General features: G+C 50.0%; 1 protein-coding gene across 3 annotated transcripts in view; it reads right to left on the bottom strand.

Annotated features, from left to right (window-relative positions):
* LOC134353292 (von Willebrand factor A domain-containing protein 5A-like) overlaps positions 1–17,820 on the bottom strand; it is a 122,296-nt gene extending 104,476 nt beyond the window's left edge. For all 3 annotated transcript variants that reach the window (XM_063061325.1, XM_063061326.1, XM_063061327.1), the window contains exons 1-6: positions 17,682–17,820; positions 6,009–6,058; positions 4,899–5,101; positions 3,367–3,589; positions 2,064–2,230; positions 985–1,099 (exon numbers count right to left, since the gene is read on the bottom strand). In XM_063061325.1, coding sequence (XP_062917395.1) covers positions 985–1,099; positions 2,064–2,230; positions 3,367–3,589; positions 4,899–5,101; positions 6,009–6,051 — 751 coding nt within the window. In that variant the 5' untranslated portion in view covers positions 6,052–6,058; positions 17,682–17,820. The remainder of the gene's footprint in view (positions 1–984; positions 1,100–2,063; positions 2,231–3,366; positions 3,590–4,898; positions 5,102–6,008; positions 6,059–17,681) is intronic.
* Between the last annotated feature and the right edge of the window lie 1,989 nt (positions 17,821–19,809).

Genomic DNA, 19,809 nt, shown 5'->3' with positions numbered 1-19,809 from the left:
CCCCATCCCAATCCCTCCTCACACCATCAGAGCACCATCCCATCCCCACCCTGCATCTCACACCCCATCCCAATCCCTCCTCACCCCATCAGAGCACCATCCCATCACAACCCTGCATCTCACACCCCATCCCAATCCATCCTCACCCTAGAGCACCATCCCATCACCACCCTGCATCTTACACCCCCATCCCAATCCCTCCTAACCACATCAGAGCACCATCCCATCACCACCCTGCATCTCACACCCCATCCCAATCCCTCCTCACCCCATCAGAGCACCTTCCCATCCCCACCCTGCATCTCACACCCTATCCCAATCCCTCCTCACCCCATCAGAACACCATCCCATTACCACCCTGCATCACACACCCCATCCCAATCCCTCCTAATCCCATCACAGCACCATCCCATCCCCACCCTGCATCTCACACCCCATCCCAATACCTCATCACCCCATCAGAGCACCATCCCATCCCCGCCCTGCATCTCACACCCCATCCCAATCCCTCCTCACCCCATCAGAGCACCACCCCATCACCACCCTGCATCTCACACCCCATCCCAATCCCTCCTCACCCCATCGGAGCACCTTCCTATCCCCACCCTGCATCTCACACCCTATCCCAATCCCTCCTCACCCCATCAGAACACCATCCCATCACCACCCTGCATCTCACACCCCATCCCAATCCCTCCTCACCCCAGAGCACCATCCCACACCACACCTGACCAAACTCACATAATATCACCCTCCACCCCAGCATATCCCACCGCCCCTACACCCGCATCTGACCAACTTCCCAAACCTCCTCCCCTATCCTAATCTCCATCCCACCACACTCCTGCCCTCCTCTCACTTCCCTCCCGGCCTTCCAACCCCATCCCACACGTTCCCACTCCCCTCTCACCCCCATATTACCCTCATCCAACACCCCCTCCCCACAAGAATGGGACACATTCGCCCTCTCAGATGAGCCCCCACCTGGAGCAGCAGAACCCAGTCCTGCCTCGAGGATGGCGCTCGGTTCATCGATCTTCTCGGAGAACATCAAGAGCTCAAGGTCTCTGTCGAAGCCCTGACCCTTCACCAGGGAGAGCTGGAAATGAGGGTCACAGCACAGGGTCACAACGCAGGACACAAGAGGAGGAAAGAGGGACACCAGGTATTCCCCCTGAGGGAGAGGGACTGAGGGACACTGGTCAGTGTACAGATATACCCCTGAGGGAGGGGGTCTGAGGGACACCGGTCAGTGTACAGATATCCCCCCCAAGGGAGAGGGACTGAGGGACACCGGTCGATGTACAGATATCACCCCGAGGGGGAGGGACTGAGGGACACTGGTCAGTGTACAGATATCCCCCTGGGGGAGAGGGACTGAGGGACACCGATCAGTGTACAGATATCCCCCCGAGGGAGAGGGACTGAGGGACACCGGTCAGTGTATCGATATCCCCCTGGGGGAGAGGGACTGAGGGACACCGGTCAGTGTACAGATATCCCCCTGAGGGAGAGGGACTGAGGGACACCGGTCCATGTACAGGTATCCCCCTGAGGGAGAGGGACTGAGGGACACCGGTCGGTGTACAGATATCACCCCGAGGGAGAGGGACTGAGGGACACTGGTCAGTGTACAGATATCACCCCGAGGGAGAGGGACCAAGGGACACTGGTCAGTGTACAGATACCCCCTGAGGGAGAGGGACTGAGGGACACCAGTCAGTGTACAGATATCCCCCTGGGGGAGAGGGACTGAGGGACACCAGTCAGTGTACAGATATCCCCCCGAGGGAGATGGACTGAGGGACACCGGTCAGTGTACAGATATCCCCCTGAGGGAGAGGGACTGAGGGACACCGGTCAATGTACAGATATCCCCCTGAGGGAGAGGGAGAGGGACTGAGGGACACCCGTCAGTGTACAGATATACCCCTGGGGGAGAGGGACCGAGGGACACTGGTCAGTGTACAGATATCCCCCCCTGGAGAGGGACTGAGGGACACTTGCCCTCCACAAGACCACCGTCCCACTGATGGATATTGGTGTGAAACAGCCTTCCTTACCTTGGCTGACGTCTTGTCAGGATTGAGGAATTCCACGGGTGTCACTTGGCAATTGGATTGGATCCGGGAGATCCCGTGTGGGCTGTGGAAATGAGCCTCCAGCTCCAAAGTGTAGAGTGGCTTGTCCACAGGGGCACTGGCCTGGGGTATATGGGGACCCTGGGTACCTGGGGGAATTAGAGGTGGTTTGGTTAGATTCATGTGCACAGCATGGGGGATTCTGACCCTGTCCCTGGGGATGTGTGACGGGACGGTGTGGAGGGAGCCTCACCCTGTGTCTGACCCTGTCCCTGGGGATGTGTGACGGGACGGTGTGGAGGCAGCCTCACCCTGTGTCTGACCCTATCCCTGGGTGTGTGTGATGGGCTGGTGTGGAGGGAGCCTCACCCTGTCCCTGAGATGTGTGACGGGACGGTGTGGAGGGAGCCTCACCCTGTGTCTGACCCTGTCCCTGGGGATGTGTGACGGGACGGTGTGGAGGCAGCCTCACCCTGTGTCTGACCCTATCCCTGGGTGTGTGTGATGGGTTGGTGTGGAGGGAGCCGCACCCTGTCCCTGGGATGTGTGACGGGACGGTGTGGAGGGAGCCTCACCCTGTGTCTGACCCTGTCCCTGGGAGTGTGTGACAGGGCAGTGTGGATGGAGTCTCACCCTGTGTCTGACCCTGTCCCTGGGAGTGTGTGACGGGACGGTGTGGAGGGAGCCTCACCCTGTGTCTGACCCTGTCCCTGGGAGTGTGTGACAGGGCGGTGTGGATGGAGTCTCACCCTGTGTCTGACCCTGTCCCTGGGAGTGTGTGACGGGACGGTGTGGAGGGGGCCTCACCTTGTTTCTGACCCTGTCCCTGGGAGTGGGTGACGGGACGGTGTGGAGGGAGCCTCACCCTGTATCTGACCCTGTCCCTGGGAGTGTGTGACGGACAGTGTGGAGGGAGCCTCACCCTGTGTCTGACCCTGTCCCCGGGAGTGTGTGATATGGGACGGTGTGGAGGGAGCCTCACCCTGTGTCTGACCCTGTCCCTGGGAGTGTGTGACGGGACAGTGTGGAGGGAGCCTCATCCTGTGTCTGACCCTGTCCCTGGGAGTGGGTGACGGGACGGTGTGGAGGGAGCCTCACCCTGTGTCTGACCCTGTCCCTGGGGGTGTGTGACGGGACGGTATGGAGGGAGCCTCACCCTGTGTCTGACCCTGTCCCTGGGAGTGTGTGTCAGGATGGTGTGGAGGGAGCCTCACCCTGTGTCTCACCCTGTCCTGCAGCAGGGCAGCATGGGTGGGTGACCCTCTCTCTGGGACCAGGAACTTACCTGCAGGGCAGTACCGGGGGTTTAGGACAGCGGGCAGGGTGAAGCGGACGGCACCATCAGCCTCGAGGGGCAGTTCCTGGGCTAGGCTGAAGGAGACGGTGGCCGCACAGCCTGGGGGCAGGTTGCCCACCCTGCAGGTGAAGATGTCACTGCTACTGCTGTCCTCCTCGAGCAGGAAGGCCTCCTGGCCAGAGGAGATGGCATCGTCGTAGTCGTCCCGAGCCTGGAGGAGAGGGGCGCGGGCGGTTTGGGACAGAGAGCAGAGGAGGAGGCTGTTTATCAAGCGGAAAGGGCTGCCAAAGCTGCCTCTTTCTCTCCCCCACCCCACAATGCGGAGTCTGGTCCCATCTCGTGTCCCAGATCCCAGGGATCTGTCTTAGGTTCCAGAATATGTGTGTCCCAAATTGGAATCTGAGATCCCAGGATCCCATATGAAGTATGGGGCACCATTAAACTTCTCAATTCAGGTCCAAAGGGCTTACCTTGGGACAGACCACCCCATTGCTCCCATCTCGCTGGACATAAGACCCAACCATGGGAGTGACGGCTGCACTCACAACCCTGGACCCATCCCATCCATTGGCAGGCACCTCAGCTTCCCTACCACCCCTCTCCCACCCTTTGACCCACCGAGAAATCAGCTCCCAACCCAAATTCCCAAGATGCCTCCTCGAGAATTGTACTTCCACCCTGTCAGTACTTCCAGTTGAACATTTTTCCCCCAAGCCGTCAGTCTGTGGTTTTGTATTGCCATGTGCTCTTGTTTGTTTTCATGCTCCATGTGCTCCTGTCCCCGCTCCTGCTCTACTCCGGCCCCTGTATTACTGAGTACTCCGTCTCTCACCTGTTTCTCATTATTACCTGTTTTGCTGCCACTTCTGTCTCATTGTGCTCCACCTATCATCTGCCTCTCTGTTTACTGTTCAATGTATTTCAGTCCTGTGTTTTCACCTGTTTGTGTCCAGACTCTGCCAGTGAATTTTCCTGAGCTTTTCTAGCATTTGTATCTAACTCTGTCCGTCTGAACATCGACTCTGCCTGTTTCCTGATTCTGGTTTTTGGATTTCTCTGGATGTTTTGATCTCAGCCTGAACTTTGACACCGACTTTGTTTGTTACTCAATTAATATCACTGTGTGCACAGTACTGGATCTGCGATCAGATCCCTGCTCCAGCGCCCTGACACCCCCTCCCAGGGTCCTTGCACCTCCATCCTGAACGAGATCGCCACCTCTGCACACCCTAATCCGGAACCTCTCCTCCTCCCGTCCTGGGACACTAAAGTGGATTCCCACTCCAGGACTCTTCCTGGAATGCAGAACCGCAGATGTTCCATTCATCGCCATATCAAAAACTCCTCCACCTCTGCACCTCAGGGTCATCCAGGAGATTCCTGGATACATTTCAGAGGACAAGGATACAACATGAAGCTCTCTCCCTCTCTTCAGAGACCCCGAACCTCTGATCTGCCTACGGGAGCCTGTCCGCCCACAGCTCTCAGTAACCTTCCCCACCCACGCACCCAACTCCCACCTGTTCCCGTTCCTTTATCTCGGCCACGATGGTCTTCCCGTCCACCGTGGCTTGAAAGTTGTAGACGGCAGAATCGCTGTCCACGGGGAATGTGAACAGGGCCTCCAGCGGAGAAGCCTCCTCATTCCTGTACTCCAGGTCTGCAGACACATCAGCCACAAACCCCTTCACCTCCACTCGCACCGAGATCTTCTTCAGAGGAACTGGGTCGGGGGGCAGGGAATAACAAAGTGAGGGGTAGGGTGTAGTAACCACCAGTGGCAATCCCAAAAGACCCCATCCCTTCTTATTCACTCCAACTATACACAATCCCAATGGATCACCCCTTCCCATTCACTCCCACCATACACAATCCCAATGGATCACCCCTTCCCATTCACTCCCACTATACGCAATCCCAATGGATCACCCCTTCCCATTCACTCCCACTATACACAATCCCAATGGATCCCACCCCTTCCCATTCACTCCCACCATACAGAATCCCAATGGATCATCCCTTCCCATTCACTCCCACTATACACAATCCCAATGGACACACCTCTTCCCATTCACTCCCACTATACACAATCCCAATGGACACACCTCTTCCCATTCACTCCCACTATACACAATCCCAATGGACACACCTCTTCCCATTCACTCCCACCATACACAATCCCAATGGATTGCCCCTTCCCATTCACTCCCACTGTACACAATCCCAATGGATTACCCCTTCCCATTCACTCCCACTGTACACAATCCCAATGGATTACCCCTTCTCATTCACTCCCACTGTACACAATCCCAATGGATCACCCCTTCCCATTCACTCCCACTATACACAATCCTAATGGATCACCCCTTCCCATTCACTCCCACTATACACAATCCCAATGGACTCTTCTCTTTCCCATTAATTCCCACTGTGCACATTCCCAACAGACCCCACCCTTTCTCATTCACAATCCCAATGGACCCCACCCATTCCCATTCCCAATCCCAAATCCATCTCTGGTACTGGGGAAGTTCGTAAATGGATGGGATTGTGTGAGACAGCACAGACCCGATGGCACAAACGTCCTCTTATGTGGAAAGGAACTGTGGTAAACGGGGGTAACTGCTCACCTGGGATGTTCCTGGCCGTTACAAGTCCACAGGGTCTCACCATCGTACGGCTGGAATGCAACCAAAGACATGAGTGTTGTGTGTGGCCCCGGTGGTGCAGCACCTTCTCTGCAGGAAATGAGCCACTCGTAGCTCCTGCTAATGCTAGGAGGCTGTGGAGAACAACTAAATCACTGGCAGGCCTCCAGGCTCCTGAAAAGGGCAAACGCGACCACAATATGCACGGGTGGAAACCGGGGAATGTGCAAACTTCACGTGGGCAGTGATGGAGGTCACGATCCAACTGAGGTCCACGGAGCTACGAGGCAGGAACACCAACGACTACACTACTTGGCTTTTGGCTGGCTGGAGATTGTGGCTGATTTTGCAACTGCTGGGCCAGGGTTATGAGTTAGCTGCTGGCTGTGGGGTGTTGTGGGGGACATTCTGTGGGAATATTGAACGACGGCCTGTATAGGTCCGGAACGATATTCGTACACGGTCACTTGCAAACTCTGATAGGATGGCAGGGAGGGAGACTGATGGTGACAGCAATAGCACGGAGTGTGGGTGGGGAGAGGGGCTAAGAACAGGAAGATGATGGGTCGGAAGAGAAAGAAAGGAGGTGGGTCTAGTGTAGGTGGATCGGAAAGTGAGGGAAGAGAAGTTGAGGAGAAGGGCCTGAGGGTAAAATTGCTAAATGTAGTGATAAGATTTGAGGGGGAAGGGGGAGTAAAGAAAATCGATCCACTTAAGCTACCAAAAATCATTAGAGGACAAGTAGGGGAAGTGAACCATGCGAAAATTCTAGGAGATGGAAACCTGCTGATAGGATGTAAAACTGAAGAGCAGGTGGAGAAGCCAATGAAGGTGACTAGTGTTGGGAAAGTCAAAGTGTCCAGGATTGTAAGATTGGAGCACAAAGGGTCAATGGTTGCAAGGGGGTGATACCCGGGGTTCCCCTTAGTGTTAATATGAAGGAGCTAGTGGAGAATTTGAGGGTGAGGAATGGTTCAGTGAAGAGTGTGAAAAGAATGACAAGGGGAGCAGAGAAAAGGGAGACTGAACTGTTCTGGTAGAATTTGAGGATAAGGTGCCTCCAAAGGAGTTATATTTTGGATTTCTAAGATACAATGTAAGAGAATATATACCAAAACCTATGAGGTGTTTCAATTGCCAGGAGTTTGGGCATGTGGCCAATGTGTGCAAAGGAAAGAGAAGATGTGCAAGGTGTGGTGGGGAACATGAATACGGAAAATGTGGAGAGGGAGTGAGACCAAAGTGCTATAATTGTGGAGGTAACCATAGTGTAGCGTACTGGGGATGTGAAGTGTTGAAAAAAGAGGTGGAGGTGCAGCAGATCAGGGCGAAGGAAAAAGTCTCATATGCTGAGGCAGTTAAGTTGGCAGGACAGAAGAAAATGAATGAGGGAGGATGTAGCAAAGAGCAAGCAGCAGCTAAAGGCAAGATAAGAAGAATGCATGGATAGAGAAGAAGAACTTGGTGACCTTTATAGCAGGAGTGGTAAACGCAACGTATGAGGTCAAATCTAAAACTGAAAGGATTCAGATTACTGTGAAAGCTGCAGAGCACCATTTGGGTATGATAGGATTAAAATGGGAAGAAGTAAACGATGACCTCAGGGTACAGTCAAGTCAAGAGACAGTATGTGTGGGTTGATATTACTGATTATGCTACTTCTTCAATGGAACGTAAGAAGCCTGATTGCTAATGGACAAGATTTCAAGCAGTTTATAGCCAGTAGGAGAGAAAAGCCAGATGTTGTGTGTATCCAGACCTGGTTAAAACCTAATTTAGATTTTGGTTTATATGGTTATGAGGCAGTAAGACGAGACAGGAGAGAGGGTGGAGGAGGAGGATGTGCAACTTATGTAAAGCCAGGTATTCCTCATAGAATACTAGGTGTAGGCAGTGAACAAGAGTATGTGGTAGTAAAAGTATGGGCTGAAAGGAAAGAGTTGGTGATTGTGAATTATTATAATCCATGCAAAAGACTAGAGTTAAACAAGCTTGAGGAGATAGAAGGGCAGAATAGTAGTAACGTTGTTTGGTGTGGTGATTTTAATGGACATAATGTATTATGGTGGAGTGACAGAACAGACATCAATGGTCAGGTAATAGAGGAGTTGCTAGATGAGAAGTATTTAGTGTGCCTAAATGATGGCAGTAGTACTAGAATTGATGTTAATGCAGGTAAAGAATCTGTGCTTGATCTTACATTAGTATCAAACTCCATTGCATCAGTGTGTGATTGGTTAGTGTACCAAGAAGGAACTGTAGGGAGTGATCATTACCCAATCTGGTGCAACATAAATATTTCTGCTTCATTGGTCACAGAGAATACAGGTGGGAAATGGATCCTTGAGAAAGCCAATTGGGAGAAATTTCTGGAAAAAAATGATAGATATCTAAGTCAGGTCAGTGATGGAATGGACGTAGAAACACTTGACAGCATATTAAAACAAGGTATAATATCAGCTGCATTAGAATCCATTCCTAAAAGTAAAGGAAGAACAAAGAGAGTAATACCATGGTGGGATGATAATTGTAAGGAAGCAGTGAGAAATAGAAATAAGGCATTTAAACTGGTTAAAAGAACTCATAACTTCCAACATATGATTCAGTACAAACAAGCTCAGGCAGTAGTAAGGAGGACAATAAGACATGCTAAAAGGACGCACTGGAGAAAGTATTGTGATTCAATCGGAAACACAACTCAAGTAGGAGAGGTGCAGGAGATGATAAAAAGGATGGGAGGGGACAGGAGAGAGTGGAGGTACCCAGTTCTGGGTGATGGAAATGTGACTGCAGTAACAAATAAGGAAAAGGCAGAATTGTTGGCAAACACTTTTGTTATGGTACATAGTTCCGATAATTTGTCTGAGAAGGGAAGCAGAGGTAGAGAGATAACAAAACCTGCAAATATGGAGGCTTTATGTAGGAAAACTAACCTTGACAGTGTGCAAGATGTCCCTTTCAGCATGGAAGAATTAAGAAAGGCACTAGATAAAACAGGAAAGACTGTGCCAGGTAAAGATGAAATATGTTACAGTATGATAAAACACTTCAGTGAAGGAAGTCTGGAGAAACCACTATTTCTGTATAACAAAGTCTGGGATGAAGGGAGAATACCAGGGAGCTGGAAGGAGGCAATACTTATTCCAATAAGGAAACCTGGGAAAGATGCCAGCAGGCCAGAAAACTACAGGCCAATTGCCTTGACGTCACATGTATGTAAACTTATGGAACGTATGATAAATGAGAGGTTAGTGTACTTCTTGGAAAGTAGAGGTATGGTGGCTATGTATCAAAGCGGGTTCAGGAAAGGAAGGAATACGATGCATCCAGTGTTGTGACTAGAGGAGGAAATAAGAAAAGCTCAAGTAAATAAAGAGACAGTGGTTGCAGTTTTTTTTAATGTTGAGAAAGCTTATGATATGTTATGGAAAGAGGGGCTCCTAATCAAACTACATTTAAATGGGAATTGGGGGGGGGGCAATGTTCAATTGGGTTAAGGGCTTTTTAAACAGGAGAACTATTGAGGTGAAGATAGGATCAGATCTATCAAGCCAGTATGTTGTAGAAAACAGGACGCCTCAGGGGACTGTAGTGAGTCCAACTTTATTCCCCATTTTGATAAATGATATATTCGTAAATATTCCAACGGAAGTGGGGAGGTCATTGTTTGCAGATGATGGGGCTTTGTGGAAAAGAGGGAGAAATATTGAACATATAGTTACGAAAATGCAAGATGGAATTAATCAAGTTGAAGAGTGGGGGACAAAGTGGGGTGTTAAATTTTCAGTGGAGAAGACAAAAGCCATGTTCTTTACAAGGAAAAAGTTCAGGGGACTTAATTTGAATCTGTATGGAAGTAACCTGGAGAGAGTTGAAAGTTTTCGGGTTTTGGGAGTGCACTTTGACCTGAGATTAACATGGAGAGAACATGTTAGATATGTAGTTAGTAAATGTAAAAATGTGATAAATGTCATGAGGTGTCTTGCTGGATTGGAATGGGGTGCTGATTTTGCAACACTGGAGTATATTTATGTGGCATTAATAAGATCAAGATTAGACTATGGAAGTATTGTATACGGATCAGCAGCAAAATCTGTGCTGGCAGAACTGGATATCGTGCAAGCTCGGGCTCTAAGGATGGGCTTGAGAGCGGTTAGAACTTCCCCAGTGTGTGCACTCCAAGTTGAGGCAAATGAAATGCCATTGGGGCTGTGGCGTAAACAGCTGGAGGCCAATTAGTGGATTAATTTAAGGGGGCATGGTGATAGCCATCCTACAAAAAGGGTGTTGCATACATGCTGGGAGAAGGAGAGGGCACAAAAAGAAAGTTTTGGCTGGACAGGAGAGCAAACAGCAAAAGATATGGGTGTATATGATAAAGAGTTTTGTCCAAGTGTGGTGTGGCCTGTCAGACCTTTCTGGGTATTAGAAAATCCCTCTGTAGATTTGGAATTGCTTAAGGTTAAGCACAGTAATAAGACAGCTGATATACTCAGTGAATATCATAGTTACAGGGAATGTAAATATAAAGACATACAGATTTTTATGGATGGATCAAAGGATCCAGAAATAGGTGCAACAGGGTCTGCAATTGTTGTACCAAGTTATCAAGTGGACATTAGCAAGAGAGCACCTGACTGGTTGAGTGTATATGCAGTTGAAATGTTTGCCATATTGTTAGCACTAGAATGGAGTGAGCAGGTTGATTGTAATAATTTTGCGATATGCAGCGATTCTGGGTCGGCCCTTGCAAGCATTAAGGCAGGTACAGCTAGAGGTCACCAGGATCTGCTTTATGAAATCCTGTTTGCAAATTCAAGACTGGCTAGACAAGGCAAAAATATCGCATTCATGTGGGTTCCAGCACATTCGGGTATTATGGGAAATGAGACAGCAGACAGGCTGGCAAAAGCAGCAGTCAAAGGATCTATAGAGGTCAATATTAAACTATCAAAATCAGAGGGGAAGAGCATGTTGTGGAGAAGGATAAATCAACAGTGGCAGCAGCATTGGGATAGAGCAATAAGACATTTACATTCAATTCAGAACAGAGTAGATCTGGGAAGAAGTAGGGGAGTAAAGCGGAAGGTGCAAGTGATTATAAGTAGACTGAGAATGGGGCACAGCAACCGTAATGGTACTCTGGCTATCATAAATAAGCATCCAACAGGTTTTTGCGATCTATGTCAGGAGACTGAAACAGTAGAGCATATCCTTATTTCATGCCGGAAATTTGCACAGGAAAGACAACAAATGTTACAACAATTACACAAAATAGGACTGGTAGAGAACAGTGCTAAAGGTTTATTGGAATGTGGGGAGAGTGATCAGGAGAGGAGATGGTTGTTTAGTTATCTAAGGGCGACGGGACTGGAAAGACGGCTTTAAAGTGAATGGACAATGAAGGACAATAAATCCTGAAGATGGCAGGAATGCAACAGTGTGGATGCCAACTGCCATAAAAACTCAAAGAAGAAGAAGAAGAAGAAGACTACACTACTCCCTCTCCTCCCCCCAGGTGGAACGCAGCAGGCCAGGCAGCATCTCTAGGAAGAGGTACAGTCGACGTTTCGGGCCGAGACCCTTCGTCAGGACTAACTGAAGGAAGAGCTAGTAAGAGATTTGAAAGTGGGAGGGGGAAGGGGAGATCCGAAATGATAGGAGAAGACAAGAGGGGGAAGGATGGAGCCAAGAGCTGGACAGCTGATTGGCAAAGGGGATATGAGAGGATCATGGGACAGGAGGCCCAGGGAGAAGGAAAAGGGGGAGGGGCGGGAAGCCCAGTGGATGGGCAAGGGGTATAGTGAGGGGGACAGAGGGAGAAAAAGGAGAGAGGGAAAAAGAATGTGTGTATATAAATAAATAACGGATGGGGTACGAGGGGGAGGTGGGGCATTAGCGGAAGTTTGAGAAGTCAATGTTCATGCCATCAGGTTGGAGGCTACCCAGACGGAATATAAGGTGTTGTTCCTCCAACCTGAGTGTGGCTTCATCTTTACAGTAGAGGAGGCCGTGGATGTGGAATTAAAATGTGTGGCCACTGGGAGATCCTGCTTTCTCTGGCAGACGCAGCATAGGTGTTCAGCGAAACAATCTCCCAGTCTGTGTCGGGCCTCATCAATATATAGAAGGCCACATTGGGAGCACCAGACGCAGTATATCACCCCAGCTGACTCACAGGTGAAGTGTCGCCTCACCTGGAAGGACTGTCTGGGGCCCTGAATGGTAGTGAGGGAGGAAGTATAAGGGCATGTGTAGCACTTGTTCCACTTACAAGGTTAAATGCTAGGAGGGAGATCAGTGGGGAGGGATGGGGGGGACGAATGGACAAGGGAGTCGCGTAGGGAGCGATCCCTGCGGAAAGCAGAGGGGGGGTAGGGAAAGATGTGCTTAGTGGTGGGATCTCATTGGAGGTGGCGGAAGTTATGGAGAATTATATGTTGGACCCGGAGGCTGGTGGGGTGGTAGGTCAGGACGAGAGGAACCCTATTCCTAGTGGGGTGGCAGGAGGATGGAGTGAGAGCAGATGTGCGTGAAATGGGGGAGATGAGTTTGAGAGCAGAGTTGATGGTGGAGGAAGGGAAGCCCCTTTCTCTGAAAAAGGAGGACATCTCCTTTGTCCTGGAATGAAAAGCCTCATCCTGAGAGCAGATGCAGCGGAGACGGAGGAATTGCGAGAAGGGGATGGCATTTTTACAAGAGACAGGGTGAGAAGAGGAATAGTCCAGATAGCTGTGAGGGTCAGTAGGCTTATAGTGGACATCAGTAGATAAGCTGTCTCCATAGATAGAGACAGAAAGATCTAGAAAGGGGAGGAAGGTGTTGGAAATGGACCAGGTAAACTTGAGGGCAGGGTGAAAGTTGGAGGCAAAGTTAATGAAGTCAACAAGCTCAGCGTGCGTGCAGGAAGCAGCGCCAATGCAGTCACTGATGTAGCGAAGAACAGGGTGGACTAACTTGGCTTGTTTTCTCTGGAGCAATGGAGGCCGGGGGGAGACATGATAGATTTTCTTTGGGTAGCGAGAGGCACCCTACAAAGCATTCTATCTGGGTGCTGCATGCCTCGGTCTGGCAACTGCTCTTCCTGCGACCAGGAGAAACTGAAGAAAGTTGAGGATACAGCTCAGCACACCAAGGAAACCAGCCTCCCTTCCGTGAACTCTGTCAAGACTTCTTGCTGCCTCAGTAAAGTAGCCAAAATAATCAAAGACCCCGCCCATCCTGGACATTCTCTCTTCTCCCCCTCCCCCCCCATCGATTCTGAAAGCACCGTAGAACATAGAACAGTACAGCACAGGAACAGGCCATTCGGCCCACAATGTTGTGCTGAACCAGCTAAAATGCAAATCAAAAACACCCAAACATTCATCCCGCCTACCTCCACCATGACCATATCCCTCCACCTTCCTTACATCAATGTGCCTTTCCAAACATCTCTCAAAAGCCTCTAAAGTATTTGTCTCGGCCAGCAGACCGGGCAGCACATTCCAGGTACCCACAACTTGCTGAGTAAAGTACTTGCCCCTCATCTCCCCCTTGAACCTACCCCCTCTCACCTTCAATGCCCTTTGGTATTAGGCATTTCAACCCGGGGAAACAGATACTGCCTGTCCACTCTATGTAAACCTCAATCAGATCTCCACTCAGAAAACAACCCAAATTTATCCAGTCTCTCCTGATAGCACAACCCTCAAGAGCGGTAAGCGTAAAGGAGTTTTGTGCTTACTGATCTGGTTAACAACGGATGGTGCAATCCGGGGTATATTACGATCGAGGAACGTGTTTGCAGACTGGATATTAAACTTTTTACTGTTGGACTTCGGCCACATTCCACCGTGATACAACACTTGGCGGCACGGGAGGTCGTTCCTGCCTGTGGCCATCGAACGTGCAGCTCCTCCCGTGGAGGGTCAGACACCCTGAGCCAATAGACTGGTCCTGGACTTATTTTCCATCTGGCATAGTTTGCATTTTGTTGTTTGATTGTTGGTGTTTTTTGTATTGCTGTATTTACGCTCTATTCTTGGTTGGTGCGGCTGTAACGAAACCAAATTTCCCTCGGGATTAATAAAGTATATCTGTCTATCTAAAAACAAGGAAGCATCCTGGTAAACCTCTTCTGCCTACTTTCCAAAGCCTCAGCGTCCTTCCCATAGTGGGGCGACCTCAACTGTGCGCAGTACTCCAGATGTGACCGAACCACAGTTTTAAAAAGTTGCAACAAAACTTCCTGACTTTTGAATTCAATGTTCAGACTAATAAAAGTAAGCATTCCAGGTTTAAAGACAGTTTTTAGTCCACTGTCATAAGACAATTGAATGCCCCCCTAGTACAATAAGACAGTCTCTTGTCCTCACAAACTACCTCATCCTGATCTTACACCTTATTGCTTCCCCGCAATTCTCTTTCTCTGTAGCTGTTACACGTCATTCTGCCTTGTTACTGGTTTATCTTGCTCTGACTCAGTATATGGTGCAACGATCTGATCTGCATGAAGAGTATGCAAGACTGCATCTGGTGCATGTGACAATAATAAACCCACACCAATTCCCTCCTCCATTCCGGGAGAATAGACACAATCTCCTTGTAATGGAGACACGGCAATATTCTGGTCGACCTCCTCTCCACACCATCACATCCTCCCCATAGTATGGTGAACAGAACAACAAGCAGTATGCCAGCTGAGGGCTGACCGGTGCTACATGAAGTTGGAGACCAGCCATAAGACCAGAAGATGTAAGACAAGAGTGAGGTCATTCAGCCCATTAAGTCTGCCCCATCGCGGCTGATTTATTTTTCCCTGCTTTCTCCCCGTAACCTTTGATGTTTTTACTGATCAATCTCTGCCTTAAATAGACCCAGTGACTTTGCCTCCCCACCCTCTGGAGCAAAAAAACTCCACAGATTCACCACATTCTGCTGAAGCCATTCTTCCTCATCTCAGTTCCCCTCTTCTGAAGCTGTGCCCTCAGATCCCAGACTCTCCCACTGCTGGAAGCAGCCTCTCCGTGTCCACTTTATCCAGGCCTTTCAGAATCCGATCGGTTTCGATGAGATGCCCTCCTCCCTCTTCTGAACCCCATCGAGTCCAGGCCCAGAGACATCAACCACTCCGTATATGTCAGCCCTTTCCTTTCTGAGATCGCCTTCAGGAACCTCCTGTGGACTCTGTCAAGGAGCAGCACATCCCTCGGCACAGGGTGGAAAACTGCTCACAGTACTCCAGGCGCCCTTGTGAAGCTTCAGCACAAACTGCCCGTCTTCTGTCAGCTTTTCCCTGAAGGTAAACGGTGCATTGGCCTTCACAGCAAGAGGGCTGACACGCCATTTAACTTCACGGCACCAGCAAACCCTCCTGCCACGAAGCGGCCTGGCACCCACGTACCTCGATACCCTGGGACAGGGGCAACAGCGTCTGGAATTCTGTCTGCAGCCTTGTTCTCCTTGTCTGAGGAACAATGCTTGTGTTATGAAGGGAGGTCAGCCAGCTGATTCCTGGGGCTTGGGGGGGCGGGGTCCAGTCAGAACTGATCAATAAAGATGGATCAAGTTGTTTGGAGTTATTACTGTTGATTGGTTTAAGAATTAGAAGTGTTCCCATATAAACGTCTAACCGGAATTGGAAAAGCAGGAAGTCATATTTTGGTCGGGCACAAAGATGAAGTCTGATTCACATAGGACGTGATCATGTTCAGATTGGACAAAAAGAGGAAGTCAAATTGTGGGGACTTTCATAGAGGTTGTGATTGAGGCCGGGAAAATTGTACCACTTTAGAGGCATTTTGACAGGAGAAGGACTAGGAGCATTACAGGCCGAACACAGGCAACTGGGATTAGAAGGAGGATTCCACGGTCAGCATGGAGCAGTTGGGCCGAGTGGCCTGTCTCCGTGCTCTGTGGCTCCACCACAGGAGTACTGACGGACTGAGGGATCTCAGGATCTGAGTCCTCAGCTCCCTGAAAGTGGTGATGTACAGCTTATTATTCTCACATGTACCAAGACTCTGTGAAAAATTTGTCCCGCGAACTTTCGGTGCAGATCAGATCATGACAGTGTGCATTCCGCAGCAGAGTGCAGAATTAGGTCAGGTCAAGTTAAGTCAAGTGGCTTTTTTTGTCATTTCGACCATAAGCCACTGGTACAGTACACAGTAAAAACGAAACAACGTTCCTCCAGGACCATGATGCTACATGAAACCACACAAAACTACACCAGACTACAGACCTACACAGGAGTGCAAAAAGTGCACAGAACAGTGCAGGGCAGTGCAATAATTAATAAACAAGACAATGGGCACAGTAGAGGACAAATTACAATGTAATAATAAATGATGTAGATGTTAGTCTAGACTCTGGGTATTAAGGAGTCTGACGGCTTGGGGGGAAGAAACTGTTGCACAGTCTGGTCGTGACAGCCCGAATGCTTCGCTACCTTTTGCCAGATGGCAGGAGGGAGGAGAGTTTGTATGAGGGGTGCGTGAGGTCCTTCATAATGCTGTTTGCTTTACGGGTGCAGCGTGTGGTGTAAATGTCTGTGATGGCGGGAAGAGAGACCCCGATGATCTTCTCAGCTGACCTCACTATCTGCTGCAGGGTCTTGTGATCCGAGATGGTACAATTCCCGAACCAGGCCATGATACAGCTGCTCAGGATGCTCTCAATACAACCTCTGTAGACTGTGGTGGGTGATGGACTTTTCTTAGCCTTCGCAGAAAGTAGAGACGCTGCTGGGCTTTCTTGGCTATGGAGCTGGTGTTGAGGGACCAGGTGAGATTCCCTGCCAGGTGAACACCAAGACATCTGGAGCTCTTAACGATCTCAACTGAGGAGCGGTCAATGTTCAGCGGAGGGTGGTCGCCCCGTGCTCTCCTGAAGTCAACAACCACCTCTTTTGTTTTGTTCACATTCAGAGACAGGTTGTTGGCTCTGCACCAGTCCGTTAGCCGCTGCACCTCCTCTCTGTGTGCTGACTCGTCATTCTTCCTCTGCAGCGTGTCACGGTGAAGTACAGTGCAGGTAAACAACAAAGTGCAAGACAATAACGAGGTCACTGTGAGGTTAAGAGAGGTGGCTGCGATGGTAAACATTTCCTGGAGGTGACCGACATTTCACAGGTCACGAAGCACATCACCCTGCAATAGGGAGAGTCAGCCCCGGGGTACCCGTACACATCACCCTGCAATAGGGAGAGTCAGCCCCGGGGTACCCGTACACATCACCCTGCAATAGGGAGAGTCAGCCCCGGGGTACCGGTAAACCTGTGCCTCCCTCCCACTGATGCGCCGTGTCTTACACTTACAGGAAAAAATATCTCACTCTCCCACGCTTACGACTCAGTCAGCAATTCTACTCTCTTTCTCCTTCTCCCCCTTTTCTCACTCTCCCTCCCCTTTCTCTCTCCTTCTCTTCTTTTCTCCAGTTATTCTTTCCACTTTATTTCTCCTTTTCTCCCTCCCCTTCTCTCCCCACTATCTCTTCCCCTTTCTCCTCCTCTCCCTTCTCTTTTTTCCCTCTCTTACCCCTCTCCCCCACCTGTCGCTCCCCATAACCCTGGGAATCTCCCCTGACTCTGGCAATGACCCTGTTCCGGGAATCTCAGACTGATCTGGCAAGTCTCAGACAGCGAGAGAGTTCGGTGTGTTAACAGTTCTTTACCTCTGCTTTGCTGCGCGATTCCTGTTCTCGGCTCTGCAGTTTGTCCGCACAGTTCACGGTAGAAATGTCCGTCTCCTTGCCGTTGGGTCGACTCTCACACGGCAGGGAGCGTCTCTCGCCTCCTGGGCATATATCACTGGCAGTTCCTGTTTCCGCCCGCTGGTCAGACACACAGGACGCTGCTGTCGTGTGGGTGATAGTAGTTGGCACTGTCTGGGCTACTTTCTGTCACAGGAACGGATGTGGTTGCTGTGCGGCCCAGAGCAAGACTCCAGGGTGATGTGTTGGCCCACCCCATCCCCAGCCCCGTCGGGGGGGGGGGGTGTAGAGGTATGTGTTGGTACTAAGGACAAAGGCTGGAAGGATAAATGAGGTCCTGTAAGGGGAGTTTAGGGACGCAGGCTGAGGTTGGAGAGCAGAGATGTAGTCTGCCTGCAGGGGTTAAAACAGGAGGATAGGACAGGTGAACGTCTGGCTAAAGAGGGAGAGCTTCAGGGATTTTGATCATTAGGGTGGCCTCTGGGGGCGATGCGACCTGCACAGGTAGACTCCATTACATCTAAACTAGACGGGGTGGGGGGCGCGGACAGTCATAGTCCATCGGCCCATCTAGTCATTGTCAACCTGATTTCTGCCTAGCCCCATCCACCTGCACCCAGACCATATCCCTCCCAAACCCCTCTCATCTGTGCACTTGTTACAATTGAACCGGTGGCTACCTCTTCCCACTGACAGCTTGACCCAACACTCGCTGAGCGCAGCTCTCTGAGTGAAGTTCATCCTCAGATTCCCCATGAATAGTTCACCTTTCACCCTAAACCTATGACCTCTAGTTTTAGTCTCACACAACTTGAGGGCAGAAAAGCCTTTCACTCAATAAATACCGATGATAATTTTGAATGCTTCTGTAAGACCTCCCCTCATTCTGCGATGAAGAGAATAGTCCTGACTTATTCAAACTTTGCCTATCTAATCTGGCAAGACTGGGTGTTTAACAGTCATAGACCACCCACTTACGCATTAAACCCCTCATCCACACGCTCTGGGAGGACCATTCACAGCAGTTGATTAATCCACTGACCCCCCACCCGGGGTGGGGGGTACCGGACACCCCGGGGGAAGCCCACAGGGTCACAGGGAGAGTATGCACATCGCCTAAGACAGAACAAACCCCGGCCTCCAGAGCACAAGTCCTTAAGACACAGGAGTTTAGAAGGCATAGGAGCAGAATTAAGCCTCTCAGAGTTTAGAATACTGGGGGGGGGAATCATTAAAAGCTATTGAATATTGAAAGGACGAGATAAAGTGGATGTGGAGAGGATGTTTCCTATAGTGGGGATATCTAGGACGAGAGGGGACAGCCTGAGAATTGAGGGGCGTCCCTTTAGAACAGAGATGAAGAGGAATTTTTCAGTCCGAGGGCAGTGAGTCTGTGGAATTCGTTGCCACGGACGGCTGTGGAGGACAAGTCATTGGGTCTATTTGAAGCAGAGGTTGACAGGTTCTTGTTAAGTCAGTGCATCAAAGGTTATGGGGAGAGAGCAGGAGAGTGAGATTCAGAAGGATAATGAACCAGACGTGCTGGAATGGCAGAGCAGACTTCGTGGGCCAGATGGCTTTATTCTGCTCCTGTGTCTTCTGGTCTAACACGTGAGAAGCATCTGAATAAGCAGTTCATTAACCAGGGTGTAGATGCTAAAGGCTTAGTACGGGCAAGTGGGATGAGTCATTGCTAAATAGCACGGAAACAGCCCTTTCTGCCCAAACCAAGCAAGATGCCTATTGTCACGTACCCCGTGACGGGTTAAAGAACCAGCAGAAATGGAAGCTTGGAGTCTGGTTTTGCTGTTAACTAATGCTATTTATTAGTAACTGTGCAATACAGTAGTATAAATTCAGATAAATCAAACAGGTTAGCAAGGGGACCGTTTTATGTGGTGGAGTTATCAACCCGGGCGAGGGTTGGACACACTAATAACTTCTCACCAGTCACACCTTTTCCACACTGCAAAAACCACTGATCGATCCTCTAAAAACCCACCTTTCTGTGGGCACAACAAAGCTCATCCAGTGTCCAAAATCATGTGTCTGTCTGTCTACCAGCTGACCTTCTATTTGTCTTAAAATG

This window comes from Mobula hypostoma, chromosome 10 (assembly GCF_963921235.1).
Source record: "Mobula hypostoma chromosome 10, sMobHyp1.1, whole genome shotgun sequence".
Classification (NCBI taxonomy): Eukaryota; Metazoa; Chordata; class Chondrichthyes; order Myliobatiformes; family Myliobatidae; genus Mobula; species Mobula hypostoma.
Note: the sequence above shows the minus strand (reverse complement) of the source record. Positions and strands in the feature narration are given on the sequence as shown.